Consider the following 27,828-nt stretch of genomic DNA (forward strand, 5'->3'; position numbering starts at 1 on the left):
CTTTTGATAAATCGAGACCATGGGGTTAATTTGTCTCGTTTAATTATCACAAAACATAAACATAAAATAACATTAAAGAACCCATGTATGTATACTTATCTGTCATTTCAGACATTCATTAGGACAATTATATCTAGAAAATATACAATCAAGACTCTAATGACCATTTGTCAAATCTTATATTTATTATTTACACAAATTGGGTTTCTTTGATGTCAATTCATTTTTGTTTGACGTCAATTCAATCCTTTTCTTTGACGTCAATCCTTCTGTTTGACGTCAATCCGTTTGTTTGATAAATATTTGATGAAATTCGTGAAGAAAAGATTAAAAGGTACATTACGGGGTATAACATGTCACATTACTTATAACATGTCTGCCCACTGGCCCAGTGTCCATGTAGTAAAGTGGCTTGTTGTTCCCATGATTTCAAATATTTTTATATTATAGATATATTCTTGATTTTTAGATTTAAGATTCTAGATATATTCCAGATAGATTTTAGAGTATAAAAAGATTCAAGCATGTAGTAAAGTGGTTTGTTGTTCCCATGATTTCAAATACTTTTATATTATAGATATATTCTTGATTTTTAGATTTAAGATTCTAGATATATTCCAGATAGATTTTAGAGTATAAAAAGATTCAAGATAGATTCTAAATTATAGATTGATTCTAGATTCTATATAGATTCTAGATTCTAGATAGATTCTAGATTCTAGATAGATTCTAGATTATAGATAAATTCTAGATAGATTCTAGATTCTTGATAAATTCTAGATTCTAGATAGATTCGAGATTCGAGATAGATTCTAGATTTTAGATAGATTCTAGATTCTAGATAGATTCTAGATTTTAGAAAGATTCTAGATTCTAGATAGATTCTAGATTCTACATAGATTCTAGATAGATTTTAGATTCTAGATTGTAGATAGATTCTAGATTCTAGATAGATTCTAGATTCTAGATAGATTCTAGATTCTAGATAGATTCCAGATTCTAGATCCTAGATTCTAGATAAATTCTAGATTTAAGATAGATTCTAGATAGATTCTAGATTCTAAATAGATTATAGATAGATTCTAGATAGATTCTATATTCTAGATAGATTCTAGATTCTAGATAAATTCTAGATTCTAGATAGATTCTAGATTCTAGAAAAATTCTAGATAGATTCTAGCTTCTAGATAGATTCTAGCTTCTAGATAGATTCTAGATTCTAGAAAGATTCTAGATAGATTCTAGATTCTAAACAGATTATAGATAGATTCTAGATAGATTCCAGATTCTAAATAGATTATAGATAGATTCTAGATAGATTCTAAATTCTAGATTGATTCTAGATTCTAGATAGATTCTAGATAGATTCTAGATTCTAGATTGATTCTAGATTCTAGATAGATTCTAGATAGATTCTAGATAGATTCTAGATTCTAGATAGATTCTAGATTCTAGATAGATTCTAGATTCTAGATAGATTCTAGATTCTGGATAGATTCTAGATTCTAGATTCTAGATAGATTCTAGATAGATTCAAGATTCTAGATAGATTCTAGATTCTAGATAGATTCTAGATTCTAGATTCTAGATAGATTCTAGATTCTAGATTCTAGATAGATTCTAGATTCTAGATAGATTCTAGATTCTAGATAGATTCTAGATATATTCTAGATTCTAGATATATTCTAGATTCTAGATAGATTCCAGCTTCTAGATCCTAGATTCTAGATAAATTCTAGATTTAAGATAGATTCTAAATTCTAGATAGATTCTAGATTCTAAATAGATTATAGATAGATTCTAGATAGATTCTAGATTCTAAATAGATTCTAGATAGATTCTAGATTCTAAATAGATTCTAGATAGATTCTAGATAGATTTAATAGCCATATTTAAATATAATAAATGTTTACCCTGGTTTTAAAGTATTCCTAAAGTGAAACAAGTAGAAAGATCTAGACTGCAGAAAGTTTAGCCATGTCACGGTAATAATTTGCGGTTAAATATCTCTTCAATCCAGGGAGAATAATTTGGCATTAAACATACTTCATACCATAGATTAGTAAAAATACAGATAGAACACCAGATGGTGTCTTTTCAAGATTTTGGGGTTTATTCGTTCACAATAACCCTGAGGCTGAGGTCCAAAGGAGGTACGCGTTTGCCGCATTGAACGACAAGAAATAGAGAAAGCATGTTGCGCGAAGCTCCTTTGGGCTTCTGCCTCAGGGTTATTGTGAACAAAACCCCTTAAATCTTGAAAAAATTACATCTAGTGTTCTATCTTCATAACTGTACTTTATTTACAGAAACCAAAACATATTATGTTTGGTCGTGATAACATGTAAAGATGTTTTCTTATGTATTATTTCTAATACACAAGAAAATACGATGTATATTGAAGAATAAACTATTTAAAAAACTGATATTTTGGTTTGAAGTATTATAAAGTTTTAGTTTCTGTACAACGAAGATTCTTTCCTTTTCTTAATAGCAAAATAGTTTTCAAAATGGAGGTCCCTTCTTGATACAGAACCTTTCAACCTTCAGTTCTAAGTAGCAGCTCGGCAACTGCTAGGAATTAGGATGTTCCAAATTTTTTTTTCAAAATTAGCTTAAATTAGATAAAAGATGTACGAACAAGAAGAAAATGAAGAACAAGAAATATAGAAATGTCAAAATATTTGCATCTACTAGTGCTATCATATAAATATTTAAAGAATATTGTTACAATTTGATAAAAAAAAATATGTAAAAAAGATATACAAAACAAATGTCTGTTCAAAAACTTTACAACACGTCGAACCAAAAAATATTCTTTTAGATCCATAAGATCTTTTATCAAATTGTTCTTATATAAATATATTAAACGATGAAAGGTTTCCACTATGTAATAAAGGAATTTCAAGATCAGATGAAAAAAATATATTTTTGATTAATTTGAATAAAAACTTCTTACTTGTCGTAGTACAGTCATAACATTCAGTAGTTGTCGCTAAAAAAAATATGTTTTAAAAAGTGGTTGGAAAATAATGTAATGTGTGTACAGCCTTTAAGATCTATAGACTCCATTATAAAGTTTAAGATCGATTACACTTACTGCAGAGTAATGTTACTGTTAAAAAAAATCAATCTAAAACGTAGAATCGTTTACATAAAATGTTTAAGATCTACTAGACATTTAAGCAAACTAAAACACAATATTGGCAAAATTTCTATTGAAGACTATTCAAACCCTTATGTTTTTTATTTAAATATCTTAAAGTGGAATATCTCATACTTAAAACATAAATAGATAGATAGTTAGATAGTTAGATAGATAGATAGATAGATAGATAGATAGATAGATAGATAGATAGATAGATAGATAGATAGATAGATAGATAGATAGATAGATAGATAGATAGATAGATAGATAGATAGATAGATAGATAGATAGATAGATAGATAGATAGATAGATAGATAGATAGATAGATAGATAGATAGATAGATAGATAGATAGATAGATAGATAGATAGATAGATAGATAGATAGATAGATAGATAGATAGATAGATAGATAGATAGATAGATAGATAGATAGATAGATAGATAGATAGATAGATAGATAGATAGATAGATAGATAGATAGATAGATAGATAGATAGATAGATAGATAGATAGATAGATAGATAGATAGATAGAAGAATAACTATTTAAATCCAAAAATTTTAACTAATTGTGAAAATATCTTACGTAAAACACATTGATAATTCTCCCACTCTGGCGGATCAAACGCTCCATTTTCCTAAAAAGTTTAAGATTTGTTTATTTAATATATTTTAGTTTTTAAACGGACAAGTTTCTAGCACCCAAACTATTAAAGTTATCGTTTAAATTGTTTCAATGAGCTGTAGCCTTGAAAAATTGGGCTATGAACATGCATTTCTCCCATTCCCTTCATAGAAAAAAATGCGAAAAATAACAAAAACTGGGAATAAAAGTTCATGAATTTGAATTTTTTTCGCGAAACAGGTTAATGCGAAATCTCGCAAAAAGGCGAAATTTTTTTTTATTTTTCGCGAAATTGTTGTACATCCGTTCTTTTCACGAAACTCAGCATTTTTTGGCTTCCAGTTGCAAAATTGATTTTTGCAAAAATATGGGAAATACGAAAGAAAATATTCGCATTTTTCGCGAAGCTGGAAACTGAGGCCGTGACTAAGCTGTTAAAGGGACAGTAAAGGAAAAATGAAAGGGGGTATAGGCTGAAAGCTAATCACTTTAGCTCTTGATCGTGACCCATGAAAGTTTTATCTGATTTTCCTGTCTCGAGAAATTGATATAAAACTGTGTTAAAATTATACGAAAATTCAAATATGTAAAATTTAGAAAATCTGAAACTTAAATCACGTGACCAGAACTATCACCAATGACAGAGCAGTATACTGGTCACGTGTGTCCGCCTGTATCACGTGACCACTTTACTGCACTGCCATTGGTGGAATTTCTGGTCAAGTAATACGGACGTAAAAATAATATTATGAATTAAATCTATTGAAAATAGAAACAACAAATATAAAAGTAAACCTAATTTACAGTTAGCTTTCTCTGGGATATCATCGTTTTCAGATTGGTTGCTTATTTGCTGAATATGATCTGTTTAAATCCACTACTTTTATACAAAATTGTATATATATTAATTTTCGTATATATTTGACACAGTTTTATGTCAATTTCTCGAGATAGGAGCATCAGATATAACTTTCATGGGTCGCGATCAAGAGCTAAAGTGATTAGCTTTCAGCCTATACCCCCTTTCATTTTTCCTTTACTGTCCCTTTAATTCGCGGCCTCAGTTAATGTAAACATGTTCCCCGGCCCCACAATTCCACCGGATCATCCCATTATCCTTGTAATACCTGACAAGTTGTCATAACGAATGGTATTGCAAACCAATCATGATCAAAGACCATTCCCTCCGGACACCTGAAGGTTAGGTTAAACCCTACAGGTGGAGCTGGGGACAGGTTTTCACCAAATCCAACAAAACTAAACAAATTTTATTTACAGTCACATAAAATTATGGAGTATGACAGGTTTTGTGCTATTTGCACAGATTCATTTCATTTATAACAATATCAAACACACATAAGATTGTTTTCAATGTCGTCTTCCTATTCCTCAGTTTTACGGGGTCTGCTGTATAATAATACTTTATGTATGAACCAATTAAAATATAATAAAATCCTGGTAAATTAACTGGAAAATATTAATATAATTAACACAAATTGGTGCTAGAAAGCTACAAAATGAACAAGGCCCAGTTTTGCTAAAAAAAACTATTGCCACTAAGAGTGTTTGTTCTACTTCACAATATTTTTGGGACTGCACTGTCTTTTCTCCTAGTTACCTTAAAGAAACATCTCCTTTTATTTGGAGGTGTGTAATATTTTCTATAGGAATGATATGAAGATAATGTGAATAAGCAGGTTCCTCGTTACACTGAACAGCCCAGCCATCACCATCACAGATCAACCTGAAGAAAACAGGGAGGATCAAGAAAAAAGTGTTGGAAAGGATATTTAATTTAATTAAATAATGAAGTAGGCATTTTATTTTTTGATTCATAGTCTCGTTAATCCATATATTTGCTAACAATCGTTAACAACATACCTTTCCACTAATTATTATAGGGTTTCCAGCGGAATGAAAAAAATGTTTCGCAAAATTTCGCATATTTCGCAAAAGATTTTTCGGCGAAATACGAAAATTTTTCGAAATGTTCTCATATTTTTTGCAAAATTTTTGTTTGCAACATTTTTCCGCGAAATTTTGTATCCTTTCCGCTTCCTTTTGCTCAATTTTTTTGCGGAAAAATGCGAAATTTCTTGAAAAGGTTTGTGAAACACGCAATTGGAAATTTTGCATTTTTCGTAAAAGTATTCGTTAGCAGGAAAACCTACTAATTTTTCAATAGTTCTAACGAAAATATCGTTAAGTTTTAATTTCACATGCGTTATGCACGACTTAATCTAACCTATAATTTAAGATAAAGTACATTCTTANTACTAATTTTTCAATAGTTCTAACGAAAATATCGTTAAGTTTTAATTTCACATGCGTTATGCACGACTTAATCTAACCTATAATTTAAGATAAAGTACATTCTTACTTTTCTTATATATATAGATTAATTTACACAGCAGAAAAATTGTAATTGACTATTTTGAAAAATTTAAAAGATTTCTCATTTTTGGTGGAAAAAATATTTTTCATAAACTTTTTGAGCCAAAAGTTGATCTGCATTATGATTTAGTCCGATACAATTACATAGTGTAAACCAGCACGGTTTCATACCCGTTGTACGTTGTACATATTTAGTATTGTACATAAATAGATAGTAAAGAAAACACGAACCTAAACCTAATCCAGGGTTTAGTTGTCTGTTATATATAGTCTAATAATAGAGCCACGCTCATATCTAGTGTCGTACAAGAAAATTCGTTAAACTCAAGATAACGGTTAGTCGGAGAGGGGCAACTCGGGCAACTGTTCCGGGTAGGAGTTGAGACTAAAGAGGTGACAGCGGTTACCAGGACACAGAGAATAACGGATCCGCGATGTTTAAAACCCTGATATTAGTATTGATGAAGGGGTTGGAAAGGCTGGTTATTGAAGTATATGTCCGCCATCCAAGGCGGAGAGATCCCTGAAGGGGGGCTGGATCTTAGTTACCTCTCCGCGTGTATTAGCCTGAGTGTACACTTGGGATAGTTTACTGATAAAAGGATATTAAGAGATTATGGCCTATTCATACAGTACAAACATAAAATATGCAGTACGCTTTCGGAGTACAAGTGTGTGGGGAGGTTTTGTATCTTGGATTTTTCTCAGATTTCTCAGAACAGTTATTAACGATGAAATATTGCTCTGTAAAAGACTGCAATGTACGTCTTCCTGTGAAAATGGAATCAAGCACACGATAAAGGAGTAGTGAATTTAATAGTTACATGGAAAACAAATTTTCCATTCAAATATTTTCTGAAATCACCCCCGAGTACTGTCATATACAGATTGACCTTTGGAAGTGAAGTACATGTACAATTAGTAAAGGATTAGCGTACATCATCACTCTATTTACTATAACCTTGTTAGTTCCATCTCTTCTCTAATCATATTTAACTACTAAGTATCATTTGTTATTTTTAATCATGTAAATGTAGTTTGTTTGCATAATCGTGTCATTATTCAATTTAGTTAAGGTTATTTACTTTATTAAGCTTCAATAGTATGAGAATAAGATTGTCTCTGAGAAAATAATGTCGAAAATACTTTGGTAAAATACTCGGTAACCAGAAGCTACAGCTTTTAACAATTTCCGAATATTTTAGTTAAAGTTTTCTACTTACGTTATTATAAATGGTTCATCAAAATCGATTGTTGTTCCTTCAAACGGTTTTCCATTAACAATATCTTCAGTTCCCTGTAAAAAATGCAGAATCAGAAAAGTTGTAGGAAATCTTTACAAATCTGCTTATATCTCAACCCAAAAGCAAATATTTTTTTAAGATTGCATAAAATATGATTATTGAAAGAAAGTGACTCCATATGAAGTATCCAGTTACTAAAAATCTACACTTAAAGCTTTTACAAGTTAATATTTTTAAAAACGTAGCTTAAAGTGTTAGTGGTTAAGCTGCTAAAGCAATTATCCCAATTTAAAAATCTCCAACTCTGGCTACCTGGAGTACACCGTAGCGTTTAATGTACTCCTGTGCAGGATCTATTACCTGGAGTACACCGTAGCGTTTAATGTACTCCTGTGCAGGATCTATTACCTGGAGTACACCGTAGCGTTTAATGTACTCCTGTACAGGATCTATTACCTGGAGTACACCGTAGCGTTTAATGTACTCCTGTGCAGGATCTATTACCTGGAGTACACCGTAGCGTTTAATGTACTCCTGTGCAGGATCTATTACCTGGAGTACACCGTAGCGTTTAATGTACTCCTGTGCAGGATCTATTACCTGGAGTACACCGTAGCGTTTAATGTACTCCTGTGCAGGATCTATTACCTGATGGAGTCCTTCATCCCCTGGAGTTGACCCATGAAGGATTATTTCAGGTTTCTACAATATAATTAATATATACAGAGTGTACCAAAAAACATGAGAATTAAGTAACGACTTTTAGATCGTCTTCGATCCATGTGGCACTTTTTTATGACAACAATAATTGCAGTCTTGAGATTTTCAAAATAAGATCTATCATTTTTTATCTTCAAAATTGACGGAGATTTTGCAAAACTTTTACAAAGGAATTGAGTCTTTTCCACAAACTCAAGTTTTCTAGTCCCTATATCTTAGTAACCTGAGCTTGTAAACTTTTGATATTTCAAAATTAGTTTATTTATTTTAACAGAATAATTTGTTTGAAATATCTAAGGTCTGTGACGTTGGGTTGCAAATATACAAGGATTAGAAAATCAGAATTTGTGTCATTAACTTAATTCTTTCAATTTATTAAATTAATCAAATTTATCATAATATCTAATATCTTCGTCTATTTTTAAGACATGAAAAAGGTAGACCACTTATTATGTATTTAATGTAATAATGCATCGTGTTTCATATCTAATGATACATAAGGTATACATAATGAAAATGCATAATGAAAAGGTATAATGTATAATGTATATAACGCAGATTATTCTTAAATTTTTTTAATATTTGATACTTTACTCACTTTTTTCATCCCGGAGGAAATTTTCCCAATAATAAGAAGCTTCTTTTTCCCTTGACATTGACTAGGTCCAGGAAACTTTAAATTCATCGGTATTGCCGGGTTGTAGATTGTCAAATCTAAATTAAGACTGAAATGAGAAAAATAAATATATAAATTATTCTCAAATCACGTAAACTTAGTGTTATCAATCGTTATGCAATCTTCTTCAGAAAACAAAATTCAATAAAACTTACAAGATTTCAAAACTGTATTATGTTAAAATTAGCTTTCATTAAACTTTGCGATATATTTTACTAAAAAAGCTAAGATTGGGAAAAGTTTCAAAAACGACGATTGCAGCACGCTCGTTTGGGTGTCGTTTTGCGTCGTTTTAGAAATGTTTTTGGAATAAATAAATAAAAAAACATTTGCTACTCGTAGATCATCCCAGATTTTGACCCTGAAAGAAAATTTAGACAAAAAAGACCTAAAACTGATCTAAAAAGGACTGAAAAACGACCAAAAATGTCCTAAAAAGACCTAGAAATGACCAACAAACGACCAAAAAAAAACGCCCGAAAAACAACCTACAAATGACCTAAAAAGGACTGAAAAACGACCCTACTGAAAGCACTAATCCACTAATCAATAATTTTTAAAATTTTTTCTTCTCTTCTGTATAAAAACGCTCTTCGTTTATATGTTAGCTATAGCTGGCCAAACTGCTTGACCGAATTGGCTGAAATATTTGGAGAACCCCTAGGCTAAAAAAATCAACTTTTTTTCAACAATCGAAAGTTTTTTTTTTAAATCTAAAGTTTTGTTTTCAACAATAAAAACTTAAACTAGTTAATAAATAATATTATTAAGGGTAAAACTTTTTGACACTTTTTTGACAATGATGCTCAAATCCACCTTGCACCAGGTTTAAAGTTATCTTTCATACATTATTAAAAAAGATTTGAGAATTTTTTTTTATAATTTGTCAACTCATTCAGACTTTTGATTTTCTGTTTAGATCAAATCACTAATGTAGGCCAGAGAAATTTTGTTGTCAAAATAAATATATTAAGATGGAAAAATATCCGTTTTGAGTTAATATTGTATAAATTCAACGAAAATTAAGAAAATTATAAGCAACATTTTTTTTATTTCATTTTTTTCCTTTAAAATGTTGCATCTAATTTGCAACATGTATGCTATTTTGCTGATGCAAACAGGATTTGACATGTTCGAGAAACAAGTTTCACAATTAATATTATTGGGTTATTTTTCACAAATAAAAAGTTTCAATTTTATTTTTGACAACGATAAGATTTAATAGTTATTATTTTAAAAATATTTACATAACCAGGAATGACTCCAATTGGTATCAGGATAATTTAATCAAAGGGGGTATTAGCTTACATCGAAAAATAATCGACGTAAGCCTATATACCCCCTTTCACTTTTTGCGAACACTCCTTTTAATTTCATTTTTTTCATTTTAATTCTTTTCGAATTGTCTAAAGGAATTGAGCCTTTAAAACTCTAATTTATATCTTATATCTTTGTAACCCAATGTTTTAGATCTTAGATATTTTAAACTTTGAATTCTGTTAAATAAAATAAACTGTTTTTGAAATATTAAATGTGTACACCATCAGGTTGCAAAGGTAAAAAGATTAGATAACTTGATTTACCGTATACCTGATATTAGGGTCATGTTATTTTTGGCGTCTGGTCTATATTCAAAGCCAATGCTTCTGGGAGGAAAGGGTATATCTTGACAAGCAGTAGCTACACAGTCTGGGAATACAGCTGGGACCCAGGTTTGGTTCCAGGCACATTCTGCATACAGTTCAGTAAAGCAGTTGGTCTTATCATTGCAAAATTTTCCATAGGGTCCACAGGTATACTTGATCTTATTTTTGTATTCATATCCACCATTCCATTCCCAGGTACCTGCCGCAGGCTTTGGTGGAGGATCAGAACAGTTTACACCTTGTTAAATTAATAATATGATCAATTCGATCATGTGCATGTATTTTTCAAAAGGTTTATGAAGAGATATTAAGTAAAAGCTTTTTTCATGACTTTTCAATCATAACTTCAAAGAATTTTTGTTAATGTTTATTGATTTTTGGTAAAAGAGATGGGATATGTTAGGTTTGTAACAAAATAAAAACATAGATTACTTACTTTTTACGCAGATAGGCCACACTTTTGGAGTGTCAAACTTGCCAGTGGACAAACATGAAATGTTCCACGTAGTTAAGGATTTATCCATTTCAAAGAAATGTTTATCATCAATACAAGAGTATCTCGTAAAATTACCAAATGCAACTGGTTTTCCATCCCAATTAGAATGAAGCATACTTTCTGGTGGTGGCTAAAAAAGAGATTTTTTAACTCAAAGTCTTGAGAGTATACTTTAAAATGGAATCAAATCCTGTTACTTTAATCCCATATGTAGATAAAACTTCAACTATTCTCAAATAAAATGTTTCCAGGAATCATCAATTCAGGAAGGATGTGAATTGATGATTCAAATTTAAACCAGCAGCAGGCATTTCAGCAACCCCCGTAAATTCATTAAATTTAGTCTCTGTTTGGAAAACCTGACTGCACCATTTATATTAGTCAATATTTTAATAACTGTTCTCTCCCTTACTATATTTATGTGAAGTGTGTACACAGTACACACTGAGAACAGTTTTCTAGTGAATAATTGACAATATTGCAAAAGAAAATGAGTTGCTTTTGCATTCACAACATCACTTTCTCTTATAGTATTGCGAATGCAACAACTCTAGTGAATAATTGACAATATTGCAAAAGAAAATGAGTTGCTTTTGAATTCACAACATCACTTTCTCTTATAGTATTGCAAATGCAACAATTCTAGTGAATAATTGACAATATAGCAAAAGAAAATGAGTTGCTTTTGAATTCACAACATCACTTTCTCTTATATAGTACTGCAAATGCAACAACTCCTGACTTTCCCGTTGGAATATAATGCTACTGCTCAGTGGAAAAATTTTCCTAGAACATGTAACGCCCTTCAATTAAACTTTTAAAGAAACCTGTGGAGGATACAGGCAATGTGTCCAAACACATTTGTCCAAGGTATCCACAGGAGTCCAAGATCTATTCCAGTTACAAGAAATTGTTCGATCAATGTATAGTTTTTTAGTTTTTTCATCCTGAAATTTTCTAGCTAGACCACACTCATATCTGAAATATGATGATATTTTCATAGAGTTTATATAAATATGTTTATGGTACAGGGTGTCCCAATAAACATGGGAATTCAGTGACAAATTTAATATCGTCTTTTTAAATAATTCTTTGATTTAGTATTGATACCTACTGAGAAAGCTGTAATCTGTAAGAGTTTCGTCTGCTATGTTCACATTATGTTTGTTTATGTTTTGACTGCATATGGTTGTACGATATCGAATTTGTCACTGAATTCCCATGGTTTTTGTAGAAAAATATGTCACCTTAAGTTAGATCCAAAAGATCTTTTTAACATTTGATCTTCTGTCTCAACTTGTCTTTTATTCCTCAAAAAAGACCTTGAACTTTCTATTTCCCGCTTTTGTCTTCCAACACCATTACATATGACTGAACAAGATTTATATTATTCTTCTAATGCATTTAAAATGTACATGCTAGCTCTACTTACAAAGATAATATTTATCCAATATAGAATCATCAGTCATAAATACATCTTCAGCCAAGGACATTTCAAAAAAGATTTTACTTCTCATAGAAGTGTAATCTTGTGCAGTAAGCTCAGACTGAGATAGTGTTGTATCCTGAAGAGCGGTGTAAAGGGCACCAAGTCCACACAGGCTTCCAGTAGGGGATGAAACATCCCTGAAATTAGATCTGTTATACACCAAGAAAATGAGCCTATTTTAACTTTTCTGCTATAGTAGAACCATTGGCATAGACCTAGGCAGTGCCAATTTATCTGTCACTGTAGGGAAGAAAAGCCATATCAAGAATTCTCGAGCGTATCAGATGATTGTTCCGTTAAAAAGGGTCTCAACATTTCAGCAATTAAAACTTTCTCAGATCCCAAAAACAGTTAATATATAAAGAGTTAATTTCAGAATCTCAATTGTGGTATTTTTCTAATTATTATCAACAATATTTAGTTAATTTTGAAAATAGTGTTAATATTGATACTTATTATCATTTTATTAAGGGCTTACCGTACGCTCAGATCCACAAGTGTGTGAATTGTTTTATTCAATTTCTGGGATAGCTTGAGTAATATCATGCCTTTATGCTCATCCTTTGTAGAATTGACTATTTCTTCAGATGATGCCCAATAGTTCTTCACAAGAAGATCTTTGAGGCAGGTTTCCTTGTTTAATAGTTCTTTCCATGGAAAACATGCAACTAAAAGTATTGTTATATGATTTGAAATGCTTTTCTTAAAAAGATTGCATTAAATATGTTGAGAGAAAAAAATCACTGATTTATTAAATGTTGATCTAAACTATATTACAATCTTTAAATCTTTAACTTTTTAGTTACTTCCATTAATCTGACAAATTTAAGAAAGGTTACCACAGATATAAGAGAATCCAACTTCTCGCTTCATTGCAATACAATTATTTGGTTCATCTAAAGGGGCGCTTAAAGGATATTCATCATTCTCAGTTCGAATGGAGCAGTTAAACTAAATAAAAGAATTATTTAATTTTATTACTTAAATTTAACTGTAATTTTTACCTTTCCATGACAGCTATTTCTAAATTTTTCAATAATTGTGGTGTTTATACAGTCTGCTTTTTTGGGTGCTCTTACATCGTCACCTACAACATTAGAAAGTAAGAAATTACAAAATCAAATTTCCTTCCCCAATCTCCCCTCCCCCCCCCCTCCCCCAGAAAAGAATCTATATAGAGTATATTCAAACCATGAATAAAAAAAGTGTTTATCCTCTGCGTCATATACCTTTTGTTCCATTGCAGAGTTTTCGACTTTGTGAAAAATACCGACCAAAGTAAGCACTTTGAATATATACACTCAGAAAAGTATGACATTTTATATGTATAGGTGTACTATCCACATCACATCCCTGAACAGGTTGCAGACGGAATATGTCTGGAAGATAATCTTGAACCCCTTCATCTGGGATTGTTGGTGGAGATGGACAGAGAGGGGCTGAAACAAAATATCTGTGTCAAAGTGACAAATGATTATTACAATTAATCCTTTCCTCTGGCTTCTTATTCTGATTGGATTTGTTTGAAGTAAAGTTTAGATGTGATTTAGGATATTTAGAAAAATTTAAATTCACCTTGAACACATCTAGGCCATTCATCATCTGCTTCTGGGACATCAAAGAAGCCTCTTCTAGTTTTAGGTTTGGTTCCATCCTAAGAAAAAAAAAACTTAGATAATGTGACTTCCTTAAAATGCTAAATATAAAGAAAACACAGTTCCCTAAAATCTTCAATATAAAGAAGACCCTGTTCCTTATAACGCCCAATATAAATAAGACCAAGTTCCCTAAAAAGCTCAATTTAAAGGAGACCCAGAAAATAAAATTTTTAAATTGAACCTGACAAGTGTATTTTACATCTTCTTGAGCAGAATCATCTTCAAAATACATTCCTCTCTTACAAACATATCTAGCTTTTTCTCCAAAAGCCAATGGTTCTCCAAACCAGTCAGTTATTTCAAGATTAGCAGATTTTGGAGGAATTGGGGGTCTTAGACATTGAACCCAATCACAATCCTGGAAAAGTTTCATTAATAGAATAATCTTGCAATCATGCGCCATTAAATAGGTAAAGATTATTGCTTAATACTGGATAAGATAAAGTAAATTTAGGGTAATCATTTGTGATAATTTTGAAGCTAAATATGATACAAAATTACCAGCAATGCATTGGAAGGAGTCCAAGTTTTGTCCCATTGACAAGTCATTGTTGTTAATTCATTAAATTTACCAGATTCCTTTTTGAACTTTCTTGCAGAACCACACTTATACCTGTGTAACACAACATATATTCTTTAACATTTGACCATCAGAGAATGATGGAGAGGGCAAATAGATTAGGCATTAAGTTCTCTTGTTATAGTTGTTCTAATTTTATACCATACAAAAAAGAAATTTACATGTAACTGTATTGTTCTTATAGAATGGTCCCCACCCCTGAAAACCCACTTTTGGGATGGGAGGAATGAGGAGTGCAGTTTGAATCCTTTATAGATTAGGTCAATGTATAATGTATTCATACTTACACAAGCTTTGCATTGTAGTTCCGTGGAATAAGTGAGTTATTAACTTCTGAAGTATAGGTTTTGGTATTAAATGTGACTGGTAATGGATAAACATAATACTGAGCAGTAACTGTTCCATCATCCTTCTGAAGAACATATTCTTCACTGGTTGGAATAGCAGGAGGTAAGTCAGTGCATTGAATATCAGCTAAGCAAGTTGGCCAATTTTCCCGTTCATTTACAAAGTCAAATGTTCCATCAGGTTTACACTTCATAGAGAATGTAGACTTTGATCTGTCCGATTCCCAGAACATAGTGGCATCACCAGAAGCTGTTTTCTTCTTACAGTCATACATTTTAAATTGATCAATAGCAGTCCAATTTCTTGTAACTTCCTATACACACAAGGTTTAATGCTAAATAAGTTTAATTAATTAATATCTCTCTGTCCAAAACTTTAGCCACCCTGTGTTACTTTTAGTTGTATATGTATTTTCAAAGTATATATTTTTTGTAAGACGCTACATTCCTTCTAAAATGGGCTATGGCTAGTAAGGATTAAATATAATCACTAAATATTTTACCATAGCAGCAAAGTTTGAAAATTCACCAAAGAATTCATATTACCCTGGCACCTATATTTAAGATTACCTGTAAGTTTGAATCTTGAGGAATAGGAAAAGGATCAACACAATGAGTTATTTTGCATGGTGGTAAGGTTGTATAAGGAAACCAAACTTTGTTCCATTGACAACGAATGTTTACAGTTATGGAATCTCCTCCTTCAATTGAATCAGTATCAAACTGTGAACCATCTTTGCAGTGATACTCAAGGCGTGTGTTATAGGTATCCTGAATAAATCATTGAAGTCACTTGATGTTAAAAATACTTTCAAAGTAAAGACATTACCTGATTTTCTGTTCCTACCAACCAACTAATTCTACCATTATCTGGTTTTGCTGGAGGTGTGCCACAACTTACAGTTTTTGTACAGTTTGGCCAGACAGTTGGTATATCATATGTTCCAGAGGTGAGACATTTTACAGTAATGTTTGTCTTTGTTGGATCTATTTCTGAATTTTCTATAAAGTAAGAAGATGCACATTTGTACATAACATCTGTACCAAAAGAGACATAACTAGAAGTAAAATTTGTTTCAATATTTGTATTGATAAGATTGATATAGTTATCTGTTGGAGGATGTGGATGCGATCCATCCCCAACATTTGGATGTCCACAATGATGAATTATGCATTCAAGTTGTGTTGCGTAAACATTAAACAATTTTCTCCATTTGCATGTTGATACAATATGAGGAACAGGTAAATCATTTGAGTTTTTAATTTTGACAAATCGTCTCAAGTCCTTGCACTTGTATTCATACTTAGATTCATAATCAAAGTTAGATAGTGTTTTATCTGTTCTGATAAGTTCATCAGAAGTTCCAGGATCTTCGCATTGTATATTGTCTACACATTCAGGCCAAGGATCAGGGTAATGAAACAATCCATCTTCACAGTAAACTTTAACAGATCTTTCTGCTTCTGTTTTTAAGTCAGTATTATTTTGAAGATAGAATCCGTCTTTACATATGTATCTTAAGTATTGTCCTAATCCAATCCTTTGCTGGGCTGTAACGTTATAGTTATTATCGCCACCATTTATTTTTACATATTTATAGTTCATTGATGAATTAAAGTCAGAACCATTCACGCAAAATGCTAGTTCACATTCAATGTCAGCAGGTGTCACATTAAAGTTAGTGTACCAATCACATTTTGCAGGAATAGTGTTTGTGAGATTATTATTTGATCCTCTTACTTTGGCAAGATATCTCTTATCTCGACAAACCCAGCTAATTAAAAATAATAAATTATTGTAAAATATATAGAAAAGAATTATTGTGAGGTTTCTAATTTTTCTTGAAATGTCACTTCTTATGTTGCATTTTATGGAATTCATAACATTAAATTTTTATAAAATTTTTGAATGCTAATTAAAAAGTATGAGGTTGATGAAAAAATGTAAACATTAAAGTTACTTAAAATATTGGAATGCAACACACATTCATTAATTTATTTTTCAAGGGGGTTTGAAATTTGTTGGTTCTTGGAGCCTAGTCCTACCCATCTCGACATCCCTGAATGCAATCTTTGACAACTTTTTATTTTCTTAAATGTGTTAATATTTCTTATGAAAATGAGATAGAGAGCATTTTTCAATCAACATTGAATTGAGACATCATTAGATTCATGTCTACTGAAAAACAAATAGAAATCTTTAAATAGACTTTAAAACTTACTTGGTGGTTGCATTGTATGTAACATTTGTTGTAGATGTTGTGACAATTAAGTCAGTTTCCAAAGCAAAGGGATTACAATAAGTATCTAAATATTGTTATTATTATTTTCATAAACATCATAATGTTTAGAAATACTAGAAGAAAGTGCTGGTTAAAGATGGAGTTTGATCATGAATGAATTATGAATAATACATTGGTTGGTCACCCTAGGGAGAGGGTGAAGTGCCGCCATTAACCCTGCATATCAACATCTTAACCAAAGGATGTACAGAATAAAGCCAAACCCTGCCAATAGGTGTTAGGTTTCATCTTTCTGCAAATCCTGTGGTTTAGACAATTAAATTAAGGGTTAGTTCTTCACTTCCTCCTTTGTCACCCTTTCATTGTTATCAAGAGAATTTGAAATAACATTTTAATACAGAAAGTGTTTGGTGCAGATCAGATGTTGCAAAATCACAAACACTCACTGGTCTTGATACTTACAGTCTTCACAAGTTGGCCAGGATGGAGTGTTAAAAGTGTTGTTGGGGAGACAGGTGAGATAATAAGTGTTCAATGTTAGATTTGTTACAAATTTGTTGATTCCTCCTGCAGCACAACTAAATAATATATTCTATATTTGGAGATAGTGCAACTAAACAATATATTCTATATTTGTGGATTGCACAACTGAATAATAGGATCAGTAACATTTTGTATAGTTCATTTTCGTATAGTAACATTTTGTCTAGGTAACATTTTGTATAGTACACTTTGTATAGGTAACAATTAGTATAGGTTACAATTCGTCAAGATAACATTTTGTATAGATAACATTTTGTATAGGTAACACTTAGGGTAATTTTTCGTATAAATGTAAAAATAAAGATGAAAAATGAAACACCAAATATCAGCTATTTTTGTATTTATATATAATGTACATGTTCATTTTTTTACAGTTTAATTAATTAACCGATTTTTGAAGTTCATGAGCCACCTGCTGTAGATATTCTTTGTCAGGTTGTCAAGGACAGCGACCTCATGTTCTTTAGCCTTCTTGATCAGGAGCTGATTACCATAATCATGCAGAGGAATTGATTGTCCTACAAGGTTCCCTGTTGATTTCCGGGTGGAAATCCTTGCCTTACAACTTCTGTTTGCACAGGTCCAATAGTTACATTTTTTCCAGTACTATTAAAGGTATATTTATGATAGTTGTTATCGATTATTGCATCCTTTCCACAAGTAGACTTAATCAGTCTTATCAGAGACATAAGCTGAAAACTTTAGAAATGTGGATATCAGGATTAAGACTTAATCCACTCTTTTTCTTAATCTCGGAATTAAATATTGCTTGTTTACCTCATGACTTTAATCTCCAGAGCTGAAAACTTTAGAATGGTGGATATCAGGATTAATGCTTAATCCACTCTTTTTCTTAATCTTGAGATTAAATATTGCTTGTTCTCCTCTCATTTTTAATCTCCAGATTAATTATCCGATCAGGATTAAGGATATCCCATTCAAAAGTTTTCATCTCTGATTAATTATCCGACGGGATATCTGGATATTTCATTCTAAAGTTTTCAGCTCTGGTTGAGGTTTTTGTAATTTTGCGGATTTTCTTTAAATGGTTCGCAGTTTTCTTAGTGAAATATTCTTTGTTTTCTTACAAAAATATCTCAACGTTCTTATTTTTTACATTTATACGAAAAATTACTATGGATGTTACCTATACAAAATGTTACCTATACCAAATGTTATCTTTACGAAATGTTACCTATGCGAAATGTTACCTATACAAAATGTTACCAATACCAAATGTTACCTAGACAAAGTGTACTAGACAAAATGTTACTATACGAAAATGTACTTTACAAAACGTTACTGATCCGAATAATATATTCTATAATTGTGGAAAGTGCAACTAAACTATATATTCTATATTTGTGGATTATGTAACTAAACAATATATTCTATATTTGTGGATAGTATAACTAAACAATATATTCTATATTTGTGGATAGAGCAACTAAACAATATATTCTATATTTGTGGATAGTGCAACTAAACAATATATTCTATATTTGTGGATAGTGCAACTAAACAATAAATTCTATATTTGTGGATAGTGCAACTAAACAATATATTCTAAATTTGTGGATAGTGCAACTAAACAATATATTCTATATTTGTGGATAGTGCATCTTAACAATATATTCTATATTTGTGGATAGTGCAACTAAACAATATATTCTATATTTGTGGATAGTGCAACTAAACAATATATTCTATATTTGTGAATAGTGCAACTAAACAATGTATTCTATGTACACTAGAACTTCATGAATCAATTCAGAGGAATGAACAGAAGAGAACAGTTTTTATTTAATTGCATACTGTAATTCAGTATTTTTAAGTCCAATTAAACATCACTCCTTAAACATCTGATAACCCCCTTTTTCAGAATTTTTGTTTGTTTGCTTATTTTCTTGTGATTTTTAAAACTTTTTTATTATTAATTTGATGGTCATTATATTATCAGAACTGACAATGGTCAACCCAAATTAAAATATATTTTCAAAAATATGCGGAACTAATATCTACTTTATTTACCAAAGAATTATTTTTGTCATTTACTCTTTGTATATTTTATGTTTGTGGATTCCACCTACAACACAACTATTCAATATATTTAGTTATATGTTAGTTGTAAATTCATTNGAATTATTTTTGTCATTTACTCTTTGTATATTTTATGTTTGTGGATTCCACCTACAACACAACTATTCAATATATTTAGTTATATGTTAGTTGTACATTCATTAAAATATCTTTCCATTTATTCTCATATATATCAGTCTCCCACCAACACATACAAACCATTCTTTATGTCTTATTTAATACGCTTCTGATGTCATTTTGTCCTTTTATAAAATATTCTTACATGTATTTAATTGACATGTTCTGCTTGGGTGGGTATTTAGGATTCCATGAAAGAGCTAAAGAGCTTTCTGTTGGTGGTGTCGGTGGAGCAACACAGCTATCCCCTGAACAAAAACCCATTATTTGGAAATCAAAGTATATTATATCCCTCTATAAAAGTAAACCATAACAAACCATCCACGTTGGCAAAAATTGAGTATTTTTGAAATGCTCTTATCCATCTTATATTCTAAACACTGTTTTATTCTTATTACAAAAAAAATTTCTTTAAGTTTTTTACAATTAGGGATTGATCATTGTCACTTTTTTGAAAAACGCTTGTTTCGATTGAAAAATGACGAAGAAAAAATGTAAAAACCAAATGGTCGATTTTGAAAACTATCGTTTTTGAAAAAGATCATTTTCCATAAAATTATAAAACCAATAAGTTGTTTTTTTAGTTATAATTCATCGTTTTGTTAACAAAGGTAAGTCGTTTTAAATTTTTGATGATGGTTAATGAATATTAATCACGACCCTTTGGTAATGACTGTTAACAACGACCCTTTGGTAATGACCGTTAACAACGACCCTTTGGTAATGACTGTTAACAACAACCCTTTGGTAATGACTGTTAACAACGACCCTTTGGTAATGACTGTTAACAACGACCCTTTGGTAATGACCGTTAACAACGACCCTATGGTAATTACTGTTAACAACGACCCTTTGGTAATGACCGTTGACAACAACTCGATTTGTTAACGATTGTATAATGACATCTTTTTGAAAAGAATACATTTTTGGTCAGAAAACCCTTAGATCAGGAAACCTTGGGTCAGAAACATTCAGGTTATTTCTCTCAACGAAAAATAAATATTTAAGACAAATTTTATAAACTCATCTTCCTAAAACTCAGATTCAATAGCAAATGTTTAAAAAAATGTTTTTTAAAAACGATTCTTTAAATAAAAACGATCTTACAAAAACAATCTTTTTGGTCTTGTAAAAGTTTAAAACGAGTGATTTGTTTGTTTTATCCATTCATTTTTAAGAAAACGAAAAACGGGAAAAAAAACTATTATTTTTTTTTCGATCGCTTTAAAAATGATTAACAACCTTATATACGATCCACTTGTCCCTGAAAACAAATTTTATTTTATTTTCAATTTTCTCATGAGATTATATAGCCTGTTTCCGTTAAAAAATGTTGCACTGGGCATAAGTAAATAAATAATCTTTTGACAAAAAAATAGTAAATAAAGGTAGTCACAATTCACAAGTCATACTCATGGATAACAGAAAAAAAAAACAATCATAAAGGGATAAAAAATCTCTACTTACAAACACATGGATGAGGGATGGATGTGGATGACCATGTTTTATCTGCTTGACAAGTTACTGAATAGTAAGTGTAGAAAGATCCATCTTCTCTCTGAAAGGCTTTCCCAAGTTCTTTGCATTTATATCTAGAAGAAGAAGAACTATTAATGTTATGACAATTTCAAGGTCGAAACTTGTTCTGTATTTCATCTCTGTAAACTTTATTTAATCTATATAATAAAACAAGACATTGTATATATATATATATGTTGCCTATAGCCGGCCAAAGGGCTGGACCGATTGGGCTGAAATTTTTTGTGGACACTAAAGGCTAAAAAGAATTCAAATTTTTTTTCAAATTTTTTTAAATTTTTTTGAAATATCTTTTTAAATTTTTTTCCACGGGCAACGCCGGGCCCTTCAGCTAGCATCTAATGAAATTCCTGCTTAGTTTGCCAACAAACAAGATACTAAAAAAAGGATGATTTTACGTATTTTTCAACAATTATATGTATCATGGTTTACCTCACTGTATACTGGTAATAAGTTGTTTGCTTATCCCACGCGTATGTTGTTACATCAGGTCTATCATTGACAAGATCAGGAAGATCTTCTTTTGTACAGTTTATCCCTGAAGATTTAGAATAATCCAATTGGGAAATCAAGCTTTTTGGGTCACTGTAATCTAATCTAAGCAGAATTTAAATTGAAAAAATTGAGGTATCATTTACATCATCATTTACATTATGTCATAATTAGCCATTTGTGCATTGTTGATAGATTCTGTTGTGACACTGGTAGCAGATTCTGTTGTGACACTGGTAGCAGATTCTGTTGTGACACTGGTAGCAGATTCTGTTGTGACACTGGTAGCTGATTCTGTTATTACATTGGTAGCTGATTCTGATGTTACACCAGCAGCTGCTTCTGTTGCGATACTTGTATCTGCTACAGTTGTTACATTGACAGTTGCCCTACCTGATTCTGCTGTTGTAGAATTCAAACTTGCTTCACGCTTTTTACGCCCTAAAGTATTTAGATAGTAAGTGTATAATTTCAAAATTTTTATAAAAATTATCATCAAAGTTGGATCAGTAAAATTCAAAATTTCAGATTGCCATGAACTTATGAACTGTTTAATCAAACAAATAAAATTTTCAGAGGAAGATTGATCTTGGGTTTGTTATAAAAGGTTAACTGTCTCACTTCTCTGAAAGACTGGGAATCTGTTTATGTTTTAATTTACTGATATTTATATATTTATACTTCACAATTATTTCTTTAATAAAAACTAAAACAGTGCATGTGTTTGCATGAACTACTCTAAAGTTAGTATTAAAGACAAAAAGTCTGTACAATAAACAAACCATATATATCAGATGCACATTGTCCTTTCATTTGCAAGCTGTTTTATAACACATGTTGATTGTTGTTCATGTTATAAGCTTATGTGTGTGACACACTTATGCAGCCTATATCACTAAGTAGTTGTTTTTTTCTAATTCTTACATATTCTAGTTTGACTTTTTTTCTAATATGGGTTAAGGAGTGGAAAAAGGGGGATTCTAAGACTTCCTGAGGTATTGGAGTGTGATTTAAGTCAATAATTGATCCAACTGTTTAAAGCCTACTCCTGTTTCTTAAAATTAAGATGTTCAGGAGGTTCAAAACAAAATTTTAAACAGTGCATTAGAAAAATTAAATAAATTGATATTTTCAATTTTTAAAAAAGTAATGCCCTGTACCCATGTTTCTATATCAAGTTGTCATGTGTAAAAATATGGTCAATCAATATGCTCTGACATAAAATTTAATTTTTATCTTCTTAGAGAGGGAAAATTTATTAACGTCAAAGCAGATTCTTAACAATTGCACCCCCCTTTCCTGCCTCCTTCTCCCCTTCTGCATCCCCAGTACCTTTCCCCTCCCTACGGACCTTTTCCCTCCATCACAGAAAAGAAAAATACCATCATAAAAACTCCGTGAGATATTAGCTTAGATGTTATTTACAGTCTTAACTCTAAAACGAAATAACTCATTCATCCATTGTGAACAATTTTAAAGATCAACGGCATTATGATTGGAGGTCGTCTTCAGCTTTAAAATCAGAGCACCCGAAATGTTCTTATAGATGAAAACATCTAAAAAGAAGATCTAGGTTTTCCTTTAGCCTTAAATATCATAAATATCATAATACATAATATCATATCATAATACAAAAATCAAAACCTGCCACACAATTGGGATCATAGCCAGAGCTGAATCTTGCCACGTCAGGACAAACTTCTTCATCAGATGAGGAGGAGGGATATGATGATCCTCTTTTGTACCACCATTTGGGATAATTTAAACTAGATAGTAGGCATGATTAGAGTGATTAGAAAGATTTTGTGTGTATAATAGAGGTTCACTTTTGCTATTCCATGAACAGGTTTATTTATATTGATTCCTTTTAATTATTTACCGAAAAAGTCTATCTAATGATGTATGATAAATAGAGCTGGGCAGGTTCCATGTTTTTCTGTTCGTTTCGTTAACGGTTAGTTCCAACTCCGAAATACATAATTTTTTTTTTGTAAGTTCCAAGCAACTTTAGAATTAATGCCGTTTTAAAAACACTTCCGTTTCGTTTACGACTTCAACCATTATTTTTTTTTATAAAAACGGCTGATCCGTTTCTTCACTGATTTGTTAATTTTTTAAAACCTCCATTTCGTTAACGAAACTTTGCCCAGCCCTAATGATAACCCAATAATACTGGATAACCTTTGGATTTAACACAAAATTGTCTGTACCAAGGAGAATTGAATACAAGGAGGGGGCAATAGGGTTTCTGTACACTTTGCTGTGACGTTTTTGGACTGCTGGAGAACTAGTTTCATGGATATCAGGCTATTGTGTACAACTTGAAACAGTTTGTACTGAAATCATTTAAAAAAACAAATAAAACTCAAACTGAAAACTTCTTCATTTTTCCTACTTCATAGTTTAAAACAAAAGACGCATATTTGGCCTTTGCATTTTATCTAATTTTTATTTTTATTTACTGCAGTTTTACTTTCAGATATAATACGTACAAGTAATATTGATTAAATGTCTTTTGAAAGTTCTCAACTTCTTCTTTATTTGTTTTCGAAAACTTCTATACAACAAAATCCTGTCAATGTGATTGCATGGATTTCTAGGATGTGACAATAATCATTTATTGTCAAGTAAATTAGTTCAACTAAACAGTAAACTCTGTTGTCTGAAACATTAATTTCAGACAAAAAATAGAAGAAAACCAAAAAAAATACTGCTAACTCAAGTTCAAGAACTTTCATTTATAGGATTGGGCAGTTTCACTTTTTTGAGAAACGAACTGATCGTTTCATTAACGACAAATAGAACACTAAGAACGAAACTGTCGTTTTTTAAAACAATATTTTATAAAAAGGTTTGTTTTTTAAGATAAAAGGAACAGTTAGGAACACAGATAATGGCAATATGTTTATGAGAAAATGAATGGCTAAACATTCATTTCATTTACATTAAAACCAACTCGTTGCGTTTTTCTTTTTCAATGGTTCAGTACTATTAGTTAGATTGTTTAAGCCCTTCTTTGCCCTTCTTTTCTCTAAAAAAATGAAAACGAAAAAGGATAATTTTTTCCATTGTTCTTAAAAACGATGCCAATCCCTACTTTCATGCTTAAAGAAAATAATGTTTTCCCACAATAAAGAAACCAACATAATGAGGAACAAAATATTTTACTTGGTTTGAATTAATCGGAGTGCCTAGATTTTTATTTTATCATTTTCCCTGCAAGACCTATCTAACTCCAAATAGGTTATCAAGTACTTGACAATCTTTTTGATCTAACTCTAGTAGATTAAACTTCAAATCATTCAATTTTGTTGTTAATTGTACACATTGTTAGATTTAAGATAAGCCTCCAGTTAGGGTTGTCAATCGTTTTTAGAAACCATTTTTAAAAAGATCTTTTTTCGTTTTGTTTTTGTTTTTTTCTACCACACTGGAGTAAATCTAAATATTTTCTGACTGAAGAGATTGCTTATCTAAGGATTTTCCGAACAAAAAATGTATTTGTTATAAAAGGTCGTTAATAATCGTTAATGAAGGGTCCTTGTTAACGGTAGTTAAAGAAGAGTTGTTGTTAACGATCATTATCGATCGTCAAAAGTTAAGAACGACCTACTTCCATTAACAAAATGACGAACTTTTCAAAAAACTATTGTTTTTAAAAACAATAGTTTTTAAGAACTAAAAGGATTTTTTTTCAAAAACGATTGTTTTTGAAAAACAAACGTCTTTAAAACGACCATTTCTTTTGTTCTTTTTTTCTTCGTCGTTTTTTTAAAAGTGAACACGATCCAACCCTACCTCCAGAGTATGATATCGCCATCTTCTGCTTCATAGTTTCTTTTTCTAAAATTTATTTTGAACTGTTTGCCATCCATTTCTAGTACTTCGCAACAACCTAGGATTTAACAAAGCTAGACCTTAATAGATTTTATAAATAATTTAATAAAATTCTCTTACTGGCAAATGGATCATATTTTTTCAACTCTTCCTCAGAAGCTGAAAAAATTAAATTATTTATCAACTCTTTCAAAGTGAGACAATTTAAGGTTATGGTTAGGTTTTTTAGAGAATGTGATCAGTTTGACTAACAAGAAATAAACAATATAATTGTTATCAGTTTAATGCAAAAAAATAAAAATCAGAGAGATTGTAGATTGTTTCCAACGGTTAGGATTTAATCAGAGTCTGCAGCTTCTTGATGGAATCCTACATCTGTGTAAGTTTTATGGTTTATAATTACTGTTTCAACAGATGGGATAATTGAGGAGGGTGCTTAGACGAAATTTTTTTTAATAACACAGAAAACAGAAAAAAAGTTTTTTTAAAACCACTTTTGTTTTAAAGGAACATATTTTTCAAAAGAAATTTGTGATGAAATCTATGATAGCATCAATCATTTCATTATTCTTTTTAAATTTGTTTGCAGATTTTTTCAAGTGGAAAAAAACAAACATTTAGTAACAATCAAACAATACTGTAATACATTTCGATTTCGATTATAAAAGTTAATTTCCTTTCCTCGACCTGTTCCTCTAGAAAAATTACATTTAATTACACAACAGGATAAAAAACTTACCACACTCTGCTTTTATTCCCCGCTCACTAAAATCAACCTTATCCAAACAAATATTATCATCATACTTTGGCAGATCATATGTGCTACTTAGTCTCCATCTTTCTTCACTGGATCTAAATATTGTTTAATCTATTTAAAGTGGATATTCGGATTAAGTAGTTGGGATTAAAGATTATTCATTCTAAAGTTCCCAGCTCAGTTTGACTAACAAGAAATCAACAATATAATATGTTATCAGTTTAATGCAAAAAATTAATTATGTGTAAACTAAATTCAGAGAGATTGTAGAAAGAATCCTCTTGTTTCCAAGGTTAGGATTTAATCAGAGTCTGAAACTTCTTGCTGGAATCCTACATCTGTGTCAGTTTTAGGTTTATAATTACTGTTTCAACAGATGGGATAATTCAGGAGGGTGTTTAGACGGAACGATTTTTTAATAACCCAGAACTCAGAAGAAAACAGTACAAAAGTCTTTTTAAAACTAATTTGTTTTTTAGGAACATTTTTTCAAAAGAAACTTGTGATGAAATCTAAGGTAGCATCAATTATTTCTTTATTCTTTTTAAATTTGTTTGCAGATTTTTTCAAATGGAAAAACAAACATTTTGTAACAATCAAACAATACATTTCGATTTCGATTATAAAAGTTAATTTCCTTTTCTCGACTTGTTCCTAAACAACAGATTAGTTTATAGAAAAATTAGCGTTGATATTGTAACTACCAACCTAAACATCAATCCAGAGTAGATGATAGTTAAGAACCTTAAAACTCAGGAATAGGAAGTCGTCTTTTAGACTCAAGTTATGACTTTGAATAGTCCTATGAACATGAGACACAGCAATTGTGCAGTGTAAACTGACCCATTTCACTAATTCAATGATAAAATAAGCTACAATACAATACAACTATTTGCATTATAGTAACATCAAATACACAAAGGTATTGCTATTCCACAGTTTTCTGGTTCTTACTGTAAGATATTTGTCATGTGTCAGCATGGCATTTAATACTCAACAGGATAGAAAAACTTACCACACTCTGCTTTTATTCCCCGCTCACTAAAATCAACCTTATCCAAACAAATATTATCATCATACTTTGGCAGATCATATGTGCTACTTAGTCTCCATCTTTCTTCACTGGATCTAAATATTGTTTAATCTATTTAACCCTATTCCCGCTGGGGGGGGGGG

General features: G+C 30.9%; 3 protein-coding genes across 3 annotated transcripts in view; all 3 read right to left on the bottom strand.

The window, feature by feature from the left end:
* Positions 1 to 4: 4 nt before the first annotated feature.
* Positions 5 to 22,104, bottom strand: LOC111709563 (uncharacterized; the record flags this gene model as incomplete). Its single annotated transcript, XM_023483296.1, is given in 28 exon segments — positions 5 to 133; positions 2,960 to 2,995; positions 3,736 to 3,787; positions 4,902 to 5,031; positions 5,393 to 5,518; positions 7,392 to 7,465; positions 8,013 to 8,114; positions 8,731 to 8,846; positions 10,399 to 10,692; positions 10,891 to 11,080; positions 11,778 to 11,928; positions 12,198 to 12,321; positions 12,383 to 12,576; positions 12,918 to 13,107; positions 13,279 to 13,390; positions 13,444 to 13,526; positions 13,669 to 13,878; positions 14,015 to 14,093; positions 14,279 to 14,455; positions 14,599 to 14,710; positions 14,965 to 15,338; positions 15,595 to 15,795; positions 15,854 to 16,799; positions 17,247 to 17,331; positions 17,730 to 17,845; positions 20,173 to 20,275; positions 21,495 to 21,619; positions 21,999 to 22,104. Coding segments are annotated over 28 exon segments (4,634 nt in total), but the record flags the coding sequence as incomplete, so codon positions are not given.
* A 108-nt stretch (positions 22,105 to 22,212) lies between these two features.
* Positions 22,213 to 26,743, bottom strand: LOC111709370 (uncharacterized). The gene is made up of 5 exons (XM_023483025.1): positions 26,635 to 26,743; positions 26,016 to 26,054; positions 25,857 to 25,953; positions 23,703 to 23,824; positions 22,213 to 22,499 (listed from the first exon to the last, which is right to left on the bottom strand). The coding sequence occupies exons 3-5, from the start codon at positions 25,931 to 25,933 to the stop codon at positions 22,213 to 22,215; spliced, it is 486 nt and encodes a 161-aa protein (XP_023338793.1). The 5' UTR covers positions 25,934 to 25,953; positions 26,016 to 26,054; positions 26,635 to 26,743.
* An 863-nt stretch (positions 26,744 to 27,606) lies between these two features.
* The window catches only part of LOC111709378 (uncharacterized), a 13,594-nt gene continuing 13,372 nt past the window's right edge, over positions 27,607 to 27,828 (bottom strand). Inside the window, exon 8 of the mRNA XM_023483035.1 lies at positions 27,607 to 27,780. Within this exon, the coding sequence (XP_023338803.1) occupies positions 27,639 to 27,780 (142 nt within the window). The 3' untranslated portion in view covers positions 27,607 to 27,638. The remainder of the gene's footprint in view (positions 27,781 to 27,828) is intronic.

Source organism: Eurytemora carolleeae, unplaced genomic scaffold (assembly GCF_000591075.1).
Source record: "Eurytemora carolleeae unplaced genomic scaffold, Eaff_2.0 scaffold59, whole genome shotgun sequence".
NCBI classification, from domain to species: Eukaryota; Metazoa; Arthropoda; class Copepoda; order Calanoida; family Temoridae; genus Eurytemora; species Eurytemora carolleeae.